This window comes from Nilaparvata lugens, chromosome X (assembly GCF_014356525.2).
Source record: "Nilaparvata lugens isolate BPH chromosome X, ASM1435652v1, whole genome shotgun sequence".
Taxonomy (NCBI): Eukaryota; Metazoa; Arthropoda; class Insecta; order Hemiptera; family Delphacidae; genus Nilaparvata; species Nilaparvata lugens.
In genome coordinates this window covers 19,026,257-19,039,919 of record NC_052518.1, presented here as the reverse complement: position 1 = coordinate 19,039,919, position 13,663 = coordinate 19,026,257, and the positions used below count along the sequence as shown (strand labels likewise).

Sequence of the window (13,663 nt, the reverse complement as noted above, 5' to 3'; positions counted from 1 at the left end):
TATATGTTAATGCTTCTACACATCTGGTGAAAGGTTTTTGTCTTGTTCACTGTCCTTAGGATGGAAGTCGCCAGACTCTGATTGCAAAGGTAGCTTGTCCAAGCTAGAAACGGCAAAGAGTCCGGAAACGAGTTTAAAGTGTATTGATGATCCATCGTTCGCCTTTGACGCTGGCAAAGAGAGCTCATTGACGGCCAAGGACTCTGAAAGTCACGATCCAGCATTGTCTCCGTCAGTACCTCAGAAGTCGCTAGCTACAGATGTTTTTGAAAAAGCCCGAAATCGATTCGACAATTTCTGGGGCAAGGGCAAAGAAGAATCATGCGAAAAGGAGGGTCAAGTCTAAAATAATAAATACTGACGAAACCTTCCAGGCATATTTTACCGATCCTCTATTAATGTTATTATTAATATTATGTTAGACTCGTAAACGCCAGTGATGGGAAATTTAATAACAGAATAATTCCTTAAGACACCTGTAAGCTTAAAATGGGTCCGTACGTATTCTGTTCTCTAGAATTTTTAGAGAAAGTCAAGCTTCTAGAAGTAAAGAACTGTTGACACCATCCATTGTATGAAAAGTAGCTACTAGTCGAATATTTTTGAATGATTACTGACTATAATAAAATAATATCTACATCGAAAACGGATGTTCTCCATTGTAAGATCTATGACTGATGATGCTGTTAGTATGACTCATCAAACGACTACTAATTAACTCATTATTGTATTTTATTTGCTCGATACTAAATGTATTGTCTGTTGTAGATTTCCAACCGCTGTTCCTAAATTTGATATGCTGTATGTGTTAGTAATATTTATTATATCATATCGGAAGTAACAATAATACTTTGAATATCCTCATCAGCTAACTTCCACTACTGTTATTGATGAGTATTCGCTGACTGGTTCAATCAAGTAGCAATAATAACTACTACTCATATATTATGCTGTTGACACCAGTCATAGTATGAATAATAGAAAGCTATTGCTATTCCTAACATCATGCACTGTTGGAGAGGTCCGACTTTTCAAAGAAGTTGAGACGAATTGATGGTTAGAACTAAACAAAGTAACAACTTTGTAAGATACAGCTCACCGTTGTATCTACATTTTCGGCAAGATGATTATTTAACAAATGTTATCTGTTTTTAAAATGGATTGTTTATTCCATGTTGAATTTAATGTGAATTCTATTTGAGATTAAGGTTTGATGGAGTTTTGTATTGCTTATAATGGAACGTTATGAAATTTACAACTATATGAAACGAAACTTCTGGAGTGAATAACAATACTTCAGTTAGGTGACAGAAAGAATAATTATGAATTACATGCTTTTCGATTCACGCTAAATAATCTTTATTTCCCGATTTTTTCCTACGCACAAATCCTTGCTTTTTAATGACGTATTCACGTTTAAAATAAATTGTATGTTGATTATATTCAATAGTTATTGATGACAGCATATGTTTTATTAATGTCATTCATTGCTATATAATTTGAAATCTATGTGTTATTTGAAACAATGATAATAATTATTCTTCTATCCGTCAATAAACCTAGATTTTCTCAACTATACGTATTTTTCATCTAGATAAATAGTGTGTGGAATTGAGCTCATTTAATATTTTTGTATTTTCAAATCAACTTATTCTTCATAATCAAATTTGGTGACATTTTATGATCAATATTTCAAGGTTTATGAAGATATTCCTTCCTTGATTGAATATTTATTAGTTCTTTATCGGTGAATTGAGATTTAGAATTGAGAATGGATTGTAAGGTTACTACTAATTAAATTATCAATTTCAATAGTTGATTACACAGATTTGTCAAGTACAGCCACTGGTGGATTCATGGAAGTGTAGGATACAGCGAGCTGTTTATGAAACTAATAAATACAAATTTCAAACGTTCAAATAATAATAAAGATAACTTGTTTCATCCCACATAGTTTGATGGAAATATAGCTGAAAAGTCCATAAAGTTACTGTTTTGGGGAACTAACCTAGTTCCCTATTGAGGAACCAACTAGGCAACTAAAATTATTACAGCAAAAGCTGAGAAATTATTTATAACACAGAGTTAGATGTTCTCATAGTGTAAATTGTTCGCTACAAGCCCAATGTTCCTTTATTTTTTAAATAATAATTAAGAGTATTTCACTATCAAGAAACAATAATCACTTTGAACTTAACGCGTCATAACTCACATTACACAGTAAGAATTATTCATTAGCTGTCATATAATTATGATAATCTAATAAATGAAGAAATAAAATTGTTATCTCTTTCCTGTATAGGGCTACTTGTTATATAAATATAAAGAAAATAAATTATTTTCTTTATATTTATAAAATTTTTCTTTGATTTGGCTCTGAGAGTGAACTAGTAGAGATTTTATGAACCCACTATTTTATTGACATTGAATCTCTTATGCGATCTAAAAAGATATTAAAAGATCTAAAATTGATCAATGTATGATTTTGTAATTTTTACAGTTAAGAAATGTTCAGCAGGAAAATCACTGCTTTTAGTTATTTGATATTGCTCTTCCCCATTGTCTAATGAATCCGCCCTTGGTTGCAACTTATTCCAACTTCATTAGTTTATCTAAATTTCTAAAATATGTTTTTCGTTAATAATATGTGCCAGAAGTTGTAATATATTGAGTGGAATCAAGCCATAGAATGGTTTTATGACAGCAATGAGATAATATTACTTGAATAGAAGAGAACTGATTTTATCTTAGATTTTTATAGCAATGTTAATGAGAAGACTGAAATTAACTTGAAGTATTTCAGGGCGCTCGGTTAATGGGCTTTGAAACGCTCACTGAGACGATTTCTAAAGACAATTTGAATTGAAACAGTAGTGGTTGTAATAGATTTAGATTATAATAAGTTGTAGTGGCCTACACCAGTAAACTTTCATGATATGCTACCTGTTTCAATTAGTTTATACAATAAAGATAAAGTCTTTTTCTGTTTTCAATAAATGTAATACAAATTTTGTATTTATATTGAGTGAACTGGAGAAGCATGAGTTTGGAAGTGAAGAGAGTTTTGCCTTTTGAAAGTAGTATGAATGAGAATTTTTCTCAGTATATTAATATAGCTATTGGATTTAATTCAAGCTATTTTGCTGTAGGTGTGAAGATATTCTAGACTATCTTAACCCCTTGTGGAGTTTTTCAGAATCTCGATCTCAAATTTTGGCTGTAGTAAGCTTCCTACATTTGTTTCAAGTTATCTGTGAATTTCTCGGCTGTAAACACTAATATGTAATACCAAAGATCAGTCCAAAGCGTTTGTCTGAAGGCTCTTTTGTCTTCAAACTACAGTAGTTTCAAATTAAATCATTTATTAAATTAATGGCTGGGATTTTATGTGTTATGATTCCAATGATTAGATTATAGATTCATTGATTATGGTGAGGAGAAAGCTCCTTCTTATTTGAATTGAGAATAAATGTTTCTCATAGTTTTTCTCAATCTTTATTCATAGAAATTTATAACTTGATTTTCAAAGTCAATGTTGATAGTTGACAGTGTAGTGTTTGTGTATGATCTATAAAGATACAACCTTAATCTAATTTAACTGTGATGAATGTGAAAATTGCATGGTACGGAGAAAGAAAAGAAGTCTTTAACTATGAAAAGCTGTGATTCAAGCTATTTATTTTTCTTATGATGAAATTTATATCTATAAATTGTTTATATCAAACATGTTGGAAGATTATGTAAGACATGGTCGAGAAGATATTCTCATTATATGTATTTATTATGATTATCTGTTGTTATTATTATTGTGCTTTAATCTGATATTGATTAATATATTTATGTTTCCACATTGTAAATAAAATTTATCAACTGAATGAGATAGTCTCATCAGATTTCAACTAATAGTTTTGGTCTGATGATGCAGTTGTCAAGTTATGGCATTTTGATATGGATTTGAATAAGGAGCTTAGTAGAATTAAGTAAAAAACGAATATAATACACACACACCATGTTGTGAATCTTTCACAAAACTCTTGATGTCACCCCACATCGTAATATTATAGATGGTACAAGGAATTTCAACAGAAATCTTAGCTGCCTTCCTCTATGGTAGAAAAATTTATATTAAGAATATTTAAAAAAAAAATAATATTATCAGCAATACTCTATGCTTTTTATAGGCATTTTTTTTTGGGAAAAGTACATGTTTTAAAGCTGATGAGTTGCAGTTTCAGTATTTTCCAGCTTTCTATTTATGTATTGGTCTTTAATTTAAAATAGTTAGCTTTAAATGTTTAGTATTCTTCTACATTTTACGCACACTCACATCCTCTGTTGAAAATCATTATAAATGTGAATCAATAACCATTTTCCTTTAGGATGCTTGTGCTGTTTGTAATTAATTATTGTAATTATAAAAATATAAATTAAATTATTAGGATAACCACTCGTTGAAAAATATTTTAGATTATATGTGTGTCTGATGCATATGATTGTTATAACTATAACCATGTTAGGAAGAAACTAATTTATATTCAATCATACCGAATTGTGATCATTTTAGGCTTTCATTCTTCCTATTATTTTGAAAAATATGTTAATTAGTTATCAATTTTATGCTGAGATTGGGTTTTCACACATTTAAAAATTAGTAGGATATTATAAGTTTTAAATAATATTACTTTTCTAATATTGTGAAACAGATGTATAATCCGAAGTGATTCAATCAATTGATGAATGATTTAGAGAAATTGCTAGAGTAATGGAACACAAGAATGTAGGCCTAATTGGTCGAACGTTGCGTTCATTTCATTACATATGTAGATGCTGGATCAACAAAGATTTTCAACATCCTTTAAATCTACTGTTAGTCTGAATGTTTATCTTCCTAACTGTCCATTATTTTGTAATTGGATGATGGAATTTTTTTCACTGTAATGATGAAAGGTTGATTCATCAATAATTATCATAATTAAGCTCCTGATCTAAATTCTGATCTCTCAGAACACCTTAAACAACTGTAATTCACACTATACAATTGAGCTAACTTGAAAACTCTCAAAATTCGATGTTAACTCATTAATTGAGAACTGAGCTATCTCACATGAGAAACAATACAAAGATTTCTAACAGGTTCGGATTGAGATGCTGAGGTTCATTATCAGGTGGATATTTCACTGTGTTTTTGAGCGAATCTTCAGTTCAACAATAGTTGTTTCGTGCGACTAATGACATTCTGTAAGATACATTATTTTTAAAGGATGCGTAAGTAAGCATTTTAATAAGAACGAACTCTGTCAAGTTGTGGCAATAAACATCATATATTAATTTTCAATACTTGATATGCCTTTGTAAAAACAGCTCAATATTCATCTTCCTGCCCCCATGAATTGCCAGTTCTATTGGAAGCTGAAGGTGAATCCAGTTTCTCATTTTACAACAAAATAGGACTGAAATTTACATTGTATAACTTTTCAAAAGTTAACTTTATAGTGACTAAAGAGGCTTACAACTTTTCTTCTATGGAGAATTGTTGGAAATAAGAGACATCCGAAAATTAATAAAATCTTCACTTTGTTCCAGTCCTTGAGTAATGCTTTGTGTCTAAGGAAAATTTATTATATGACGTAATAAATTTGTGATTGAATTCATTCCAATAGAATACAAAGTAAATATGTCCAAAATAGAGGATAATATTGAATATTTTTCTATACCTAACTTTTGAACCTGGTTTAAATTTGTTATTAGAGTTTGATTGCATAATGAGCTTACTGCTCACATTATTATAAATAATAAGAATTTTTCATTTGTTGGATGAAGTAAAAGATCTCAGTATGGTATGGCATTGCTGGATATGGATAAACAGTAACAAAAATTTTGATACAATCACAAAAGTAGAATGATTAATATTATATTCCAAGTGACATAACATTGAATTTATTTTTCCCAATTATAAAATTCATCACACAGTGTAATTCTGCAAATGTTTCTTGGATTTCAGAATGTCAAAATTTTGTATCATTAAAAATAATCATGACATTGAATTTTTTTACTTTCAAAACCTTGACTGTGCAAATTTTAGGGTTACATTTATTTGATGGAGCTCATCTAATAAATAATTTATTCTTCGGAAACATAAACTTTCTCCTAAAATAAAATACCAATTTCGTCTAGTAAATAATCTTGATGTCCAATCTTGACTCTTGAAATGACAATTGCCGAACCTTGAACAAAATGTTAAAAGCAATTGGGATAATGGAAACAACCTATATTGATTAGCAATGTTTATTGCTTATCATTACAATTCATAAAACTGTATAAGAATATCTTATTATACAGTGAATTTGTTTCATCGAATTTCATGAAATTAAACAGCTTCTAACTTTTTCAGAGTTTATGAAATGGATTTAAATATTTTTCCATGATTTGACACTATATGGGACAGTATTTTGAAGAAATTATTAGAATCTCTTCAATTCTATGGAATTTCATGAAACATTTTTTCACAATCGCTTTTTATTATTTTTGTTTGAACGTGTTTCAAACTATTTTATCATTTAGAATAGTGTTTTCCAAAGTTTTACCACGCTTCCTCTGGGAGGATATTTTCTTTATACAAGGTCACATAATTATTTTCTTTACAGAAGATAATAACACTCTATCTATAATTATTGAAACTTAAAAGCTAGACATTCAAGAAGCATTGGAATTTTTCATTTCTTAATATTACTTCCTTCACATGACTTCTTCCAGCATGAATACATTCTTGAAATCAGTTTTGGAGATTCCTCATTGAACTGCAGCAACTCAACCAGAACATTGTGGATTTCATCCCGAATTGCGAATTATCTTTTTAATCATCAAATGACATCTAAAATCATAATCATCGGTTCAATCTATCTACAGTCCTTGATCAAGTTCAACACTTTTGATTTGAGATGATCACACAAAAATCGCAGGCTCTTGCGATCTATAAGGGTGATGTCACAACAGGCCGGACACTACAGGACTCAACGTTACAACTCAACAAAATTATAAATTTTATTTATTATATCACTCTTTTTCATACGACTATTGCTGCAGATTTAGTGTTGAGAGTAAATCTCCAGTTTTGCTACAATAGACCAATTGACAAAGGACTATGGAAGCATATAATATAGGCCTATTCATATAACATATTGTGTGTTGAACACAATCTTGAACTCAGCAGATTTGCTGGGATTAGTTGGGTGAGTCCTATACCCTCTTTTAAAGTTAACGGTTTCAGCTGAGTTGACACTTGCAGCAAAATTAAAAATTTCACCCCACTTTGAAGCTGCTATAACAATGAAAGAAAACTTGAAATAGTGGAATAATTCATCAAATTAGAGACAATAAAATGCTCTACAACGCTACAAGCATTCATTTCAAGATGCATTGTTGGAGATTTAAAAAGCAAAAAATTGAATAAAAACGTGTAATTTCAACGATTTCACACATTAAGAGTAAATATAATAAGAGATTATTAGAATAAAACAGATTAAAGTTCTTTATTTATGCATACGGTATGTTCGAATATATAGGTACTGGCTTATACACCAATTTACATTAATTGACAGTATTGCTAATATTATTCAACGAATATAAAAAATTAATTAATGAGAATAAAGATTGAATGCAATTTGGAAAATTATTATATGATATTGTGATGTAGCTACATAAATTGGCATTATTTCAACAAATAATTGTCGATTCTCTGAATAAAATAATATCCTTCCCATCAACACACGACCGGGAAAATTTCCTAATTTTTGGCTTTATATGAAAAATAAGTTATTCATTTATTGATTGATTCATGCAATAAGTACATGATATGGAGAGAAAAAATAAGGTAACCTTGTGCTATTTTGCTCTCAGATTTAGGGTAAACGCGCACTAGCACGGCCAAGACCAAGACCACGACCAAGAACTTGCAGCCAGGACAACCTGAAATGATATGGAGCAACGCGCACTAGTCAGACCAAGACACAACAAACGCACGACTACAGCAGTGGGCTCTGGTCGCACAGACCAATTGCCAGACCCCAGTACATTTATAAATGAAAAACTTTGGTCTTAGTCGAGGTTGTGGTCGAGCTGTTCCAGACCAGTATTGGTCTTGGTCGTGGTCTTGGTCTTGGTCATGGTCGTGGTCTTGGTCGTGGTCATGGTCTTGGTCTTGGTCTTGGTCGTGGTCTTGGTCTTGGCCGTGCTAGTGCGCGTTTACCCTTAGATAAGGTTACACATAGTCCGAAATAGGACAAGTCTTGTAGCTGTTCACTTCACAAAATTTTCAGTCCTTAATAATTATTTTCACAAAGTAGATTTTTAAATTTAGATGCTTCAGAACCGAATATAGAAGAAATATTTCACATTATTATCACTAAAATAGGAAATATTCAAATATAAAAGAAATAATTTTGCAGGACCAAAAAACAAACTTAATTATTCTAAAAGCAAGAATAATGAATGGGAATAGCTTCCTGAAATATATATAGGGGCATATACGATGAAATAATGTTATATGACATTAATTGCAGGCCTAGATCTATTCATTCTTGGATCGATGAAATCAAATTCAGCTTGATACCTTGATTTGATGTTGAGAATTCCATTTAATAGTAGAAAATAATACTCTCTTAATCTAATCTAATAATATCTCTTATAATAATCTCTTTCTCGTTCATTCTCCGTCCAACTTATTGAAAGTTACAATACAAATCTCTTTTTTGATTCGTATTGCAGATTTTCTTGAAACCTAAGAATTTATCGCAAAATATAATAATCCCCTAGAGCCTAAACTATGATGTTTCGTGATAATGTGTTTATAACACTTCTGATTGACAAAGTTAATCTAGTTATAAATATTTAATAATAAATTATTAATATTGAGGAGATTAATAAAATCAATGTTGTTGAATTACAAACATTGTGTTTGAAAATATGTACGGATTCCATCTTTTTTAGAATGGTTGTTAGAATCCATCTATCTTAGAATCCATCTTAGAATGGTTGAGTCAATAATATTATTTTTTAATGGATTATTCCACTTTTTCTTTTATGTTACCTCTGTTGTAGAATAATGTTATAGAACAATGAATACCATACCACAGAAATACTCCAAACTACGTAGAAACCATCATAATGTAACTCTTGTTAATTCATTTTGTAGATATTGTTAGTTCGGCGAACTGTAGGAGCACTAACAAAAGAGTTGAAAGTCCAACTACCCCTATTCTGTTACTTGCGAATTGGGTTTTGGACGAATTATTTACAGATGCGGATCCCCGCATTTGACTAGGAATAATAATCCCGTTAAAACTGGTCGCACAATATCAATTCTATGAAAAAAAAACATTGAAAGGCAAAGGGTTTTGACATTCTCTGTATTCAAAAGTACTACGGTACTTGTATTCCAGTCACTATATGCATTGGTGCCTGGTCACAGGTTGTAGAGCACAAAATTACGCCCAGAGGGATTTTAAATTATACATTTGAATGGTAACAGTCGGTCGGGAGATATTGCTGTTTAAAAACTGAAACTCATCAAAATTGAGTTTTTCTTAAAGGTTTACTCGTTTAAAAAAAATTGTAACTCAGTACTCATTGAAGATATAGAGAGCTCTGAATGATTCCATTTTATTTTAAATCTTATAATCTAAAAAAACGAGCGATTTTTTCTGTCAGATGACTAGATTTGGCGGAAATATCTGAACACTGGAAAATGAACCGAAGATTTGAGGTGTTTGGGCCGCTATGTATTAAGTTCATGGAAATTTTGCATGCAAAAATAGTTCTGGAGTTCTCATATCTTATGTATCCAACCAATATATTAAGAAATCAGAACTACAACACCTATTACAAGCAACCCCTCTCTTTCATGTCCATATTGACTGGACTATTGCCAGTAATAAGTCAGTCAGTGTCGTCAGTGATGGGTTTGACAACGTTGGAGTGTGCTTCGCTGAAGCTTTTATCAAAAAAGGGCGCAGACAGACTTCTCGAAAAATAGTCGTCCGCAACGAACCGGAATGATTTTGCTAATAACCGTGAAATAGGAGAAATTGCTTTGGGTTGATTCTTGGACCCAGCAACTTTTCTATTTTTTTACAAAAAAAATATTATTTTTGGTCGTAGAAACAAAAATCAAACTTCTATGGACTCAATGAGTCGAGTATATTATTATAATATTTCAAAAAATAGAATATCTCAAAATTAACGATTGGACTTTTTTGATATAGAGAAACAATAAACAGGCAAACAAAGGCTAGTGACCCTCCGAAAGGGGTAGCTGTCCAGTTGTCACCCCGACTACTTGACACCTGGTCATTTCGGCCATAGGCGACTACTTGTAACCTCGTAAAAATATACCATTGCCGTCAAGTTGTCCCCCCGACTACTTGACACCTACTGGACCAAAGGTGCCAACTAGACATGACCGTAAACGACAACTTGACACCTCGCACCCTCACGATAGGGTGTCCCCCCGACTAGTTGTCACCTCCTTAGAAAGGAGACAAGTAGACGGGGATGGCTCACGTCTACATGACACCTTGCACGCTGGCGTCTAGGTGTCACCCCGACTACTTGTCACCTACAGAGCACCAGTTGGCACAACTTACACCTCTGCGGCGTAGGGAGGAGGGATCAAGCAAGTTTTATTACTGGTTATTATGTAGAATTGAATTCTAAGCACTTTTGGCTCAGTAACATTTTTCAGTCAAACGCACGGTTCGGGAGATATTCGCCGTCTTTGCTATTTTTAGGAAAAATTTTTTCGAGTTGGTTGAAAACAGAAAAAGTGAATAATAAGCCCTTTTGATGACTGAACCAGATGTAGAACACAATTCTAAGCACATTTTGTTTAGTTATATTTTCCCCGTCAGACGACGGGTTTTATGAGTAAATTGAGCCTAATGCTAGGACAGTCAAATTTTCATCCATTCTTTTCATCATTCTTCATTTGGCAGATGAAGCTATCAGTCTGGTTATCAACTGAGGTATTACATGAAGTCTGGTAATTAATATGAGGATAAATAATTATTTATATACACTTGCGCTCAGATTGCAATAAGACCATAAGAAGGCCAATGTGAATCTTCAAGTTGTGTCTGTGTCTTCTAGACTCACAGACACTGTTCAAACAAATTTTATGAGTATGATTATTAAGAAGAGTAGCGTGTTGCCATATCTATCACTGCAAATATTGAAGGAAATAAATTATTTCTCGAATTCCTGGGCATATTATAGTAAATAAGTGGCAATGAAAGTAAATATGAGACAGAAATTGAGGCTCACTCACAAAGACATGATGTTGAAAAAAATATCTTTTTATATCTAAATTAGGAATCTTAATGCCTTTTCATATAGAACTTGATAGTTTGGCTTCATTTTCCAAAATTCAAATGAAGAGCCAGCCGGAATGGTGATTCCCTGTGGAGTCGAGGTGATAGGTTGTAATGACCGCAGATGACTACCTTGTACCCTCGTAAAAATATACCATTGCCGTCAAGTTATCACCCCGACTACTTGATACCTACTGGACCGGAGGTGTCAGCTAGTCCTGGCCATGAACGACAACTTAACACCTCGCATCCTCGCGACAGGGTGTCCCCCCGACTAGTTGTCACCTCCTCAGAAAGGAGACAAGGAGACGGGTATGGCTCACGTCTACTTGTCCCCTAAAAACCGGTTTTAAAAGGGGACAAGTAGTCGGGGTGGCACCTAGTCGCGTACCCTCCGAAAGGTGTGATGAATGAGTTGTGGTGACTCAGCAGTAACTCTACCAGTGTGAACGTTTGTATGCAGAAGCATATGTACCATTACTATCGCTCTCCTCTGAAAGTAGGACAGGTTCTATTTTCTGGAAACATTTTTCTATCATCGTTCACAGTCTGAAGACTTACACTTAAGAAGCACATATTCCATCTTATTGGGAACTATCGACCGACGAAAAATCAACAGTGTGTGAACCCAGCCAAAGAGAAGGAAATTTCTAAATTTTTGAAACCATCCTATGCTGTCATCAAGACTCACGACAGGCCTATACTATATGCTCTTCGAAGATTATTCTAGGATGTACAAACCGTCCTTTGATGAGCTTCTATCACTTACACAAGTAATGCTTCTTCTACCAATAAATTACAGCTAATGACAGTTCTGTCCCTAATTACGATAGACAGGTTATTTCATCAAATCAAATAAATTTATTTTCGCCACACTGCACAGAAAGCAGCTGTTTTCCAGTCCCTACATAGTTCTGAAAGACATTGTTTGCAGACGACTCTCGTCTGACGTCAGAACAGGTTTCTTTCTGGCTAAGGCCAGAAAGAGTACCCTTTCCGGCCGCTAAATTTCAAGTGTGCTAAAACAATAAAAATACTTGGACAATTTCCTGATAGATTACCTCAGATTCGCTGGAGCTATGACCTTCCACTTTTGCTTTTGGAAGTGCTTAATAAACAATTATTCTCTAATATGTATATATATATATATATATATATATATATAATATATATATATATATATATATATATATATATTATTCAATTATGAAACAGTAATTTATAAAATATATTATAGACATGATACCGCAATTCACAATACATAATTATATAGATTATTACAGTCATGAGATTATCTCTATGATTTTTGTGAGATTGGACACGATCAGCTGTTATTCAAGGTCATTTTACAGCCCTAGGGCCGTAAAGTTTTACCGGCCTGGTCGGAAAACAATCACTTCCGGCCTCCATATGACACACTTAAACCAGCTCATTACATCCAAGTGTGGCGAAAACATATATATAGACTTTCTATACTATATATATAGACTTTATATATATATATATATATATATATATATATATAATATATATATATATACTATATATACACTTTCTATATTTATTATTGTGTTTTTGATATCAAACAATAGAATACGATGATATCTCCATAGCCTCAACAATATAATGTTGGCTGCATTGTCCATTGTCAGAAAGGTACGTATCTCAAGTATTTAAAAGTGAAGAATTGAATTTGAAATCAAAGTACAATAATTGTATCAATATTTAAAAGTGAGGTAGAGTAATAATTGTTTCTTTTTTATTATCGAATTCCACTTCTTAATGCAATACAATCAACAATAATAATAGGAAAATACAGCAGAGATCTGAAGTTTAAGGTAAGCCTACTGGTGAAACTCAGTCTTGACTGAAAAATTCCTAGTAATTTTTCCGTAATTCATTATTAAAACTTTTAGATAATTTTTCTTCAATATCAAACCATACAGAGAAAACATTAGGCCCACTCAAGATTGAATCTTCGAATGTTTTCTCTATGATTTAACTATTTTCAGAGCAATATTTTGTTGTGAAAATGCTGGCAAACCGGCTTCAAGTTTGCCGCTATACACTATATTATAATAGCCTACATACGTTACCTGACTTACAGGCCCCAACGATCAACAATACACAATACCAAGAGCGTAAAGGTGTAATACTTCAGGACTCAAAGCTCAGTGATACAAACATGATCTAGGTTCAAACCTTGGTCAATGACATTGTTTTTGTCGATGAATTTTGACTTTTATTAGCTATTTTTTATATTAGTTACCGTAATTTAAATTTCAATCAATTTCTTAGAT

At 32.3% G+C, this 13,663-nt stretch overlaps 1 protein-coding gene across 15 annotated transcripts in view; it reads left to right on the top strand.

Moving 5' to 3' along the window:
• Nucleotides 1-6,044, top strand: part of LOC111049332 (nuclear protein MDM1) — a 116,344-nt gene extending 110,300 nt beyond the window's left edge. For all 15 annotated transcript variants that reach the window (XM_039442593.1, XM_039442598.1, XM_039442590.1 and 12 more), the window contains one exon: nucleotides 60-6,044. In XM_039442593.1, coding sequence (XP_039298527.1) covers nucleotides 60-346 — 287 coding nt within the window. In that variant the 3' untranslated portion in view covers nucleotides 347-6,044. The remainder of the gene's footprint in view (nucleotides 1-59) is intronic.
• The last annotated feature ends 7,619 nt before the right edge of the window (nucleotides 6,045-13,663 follow it).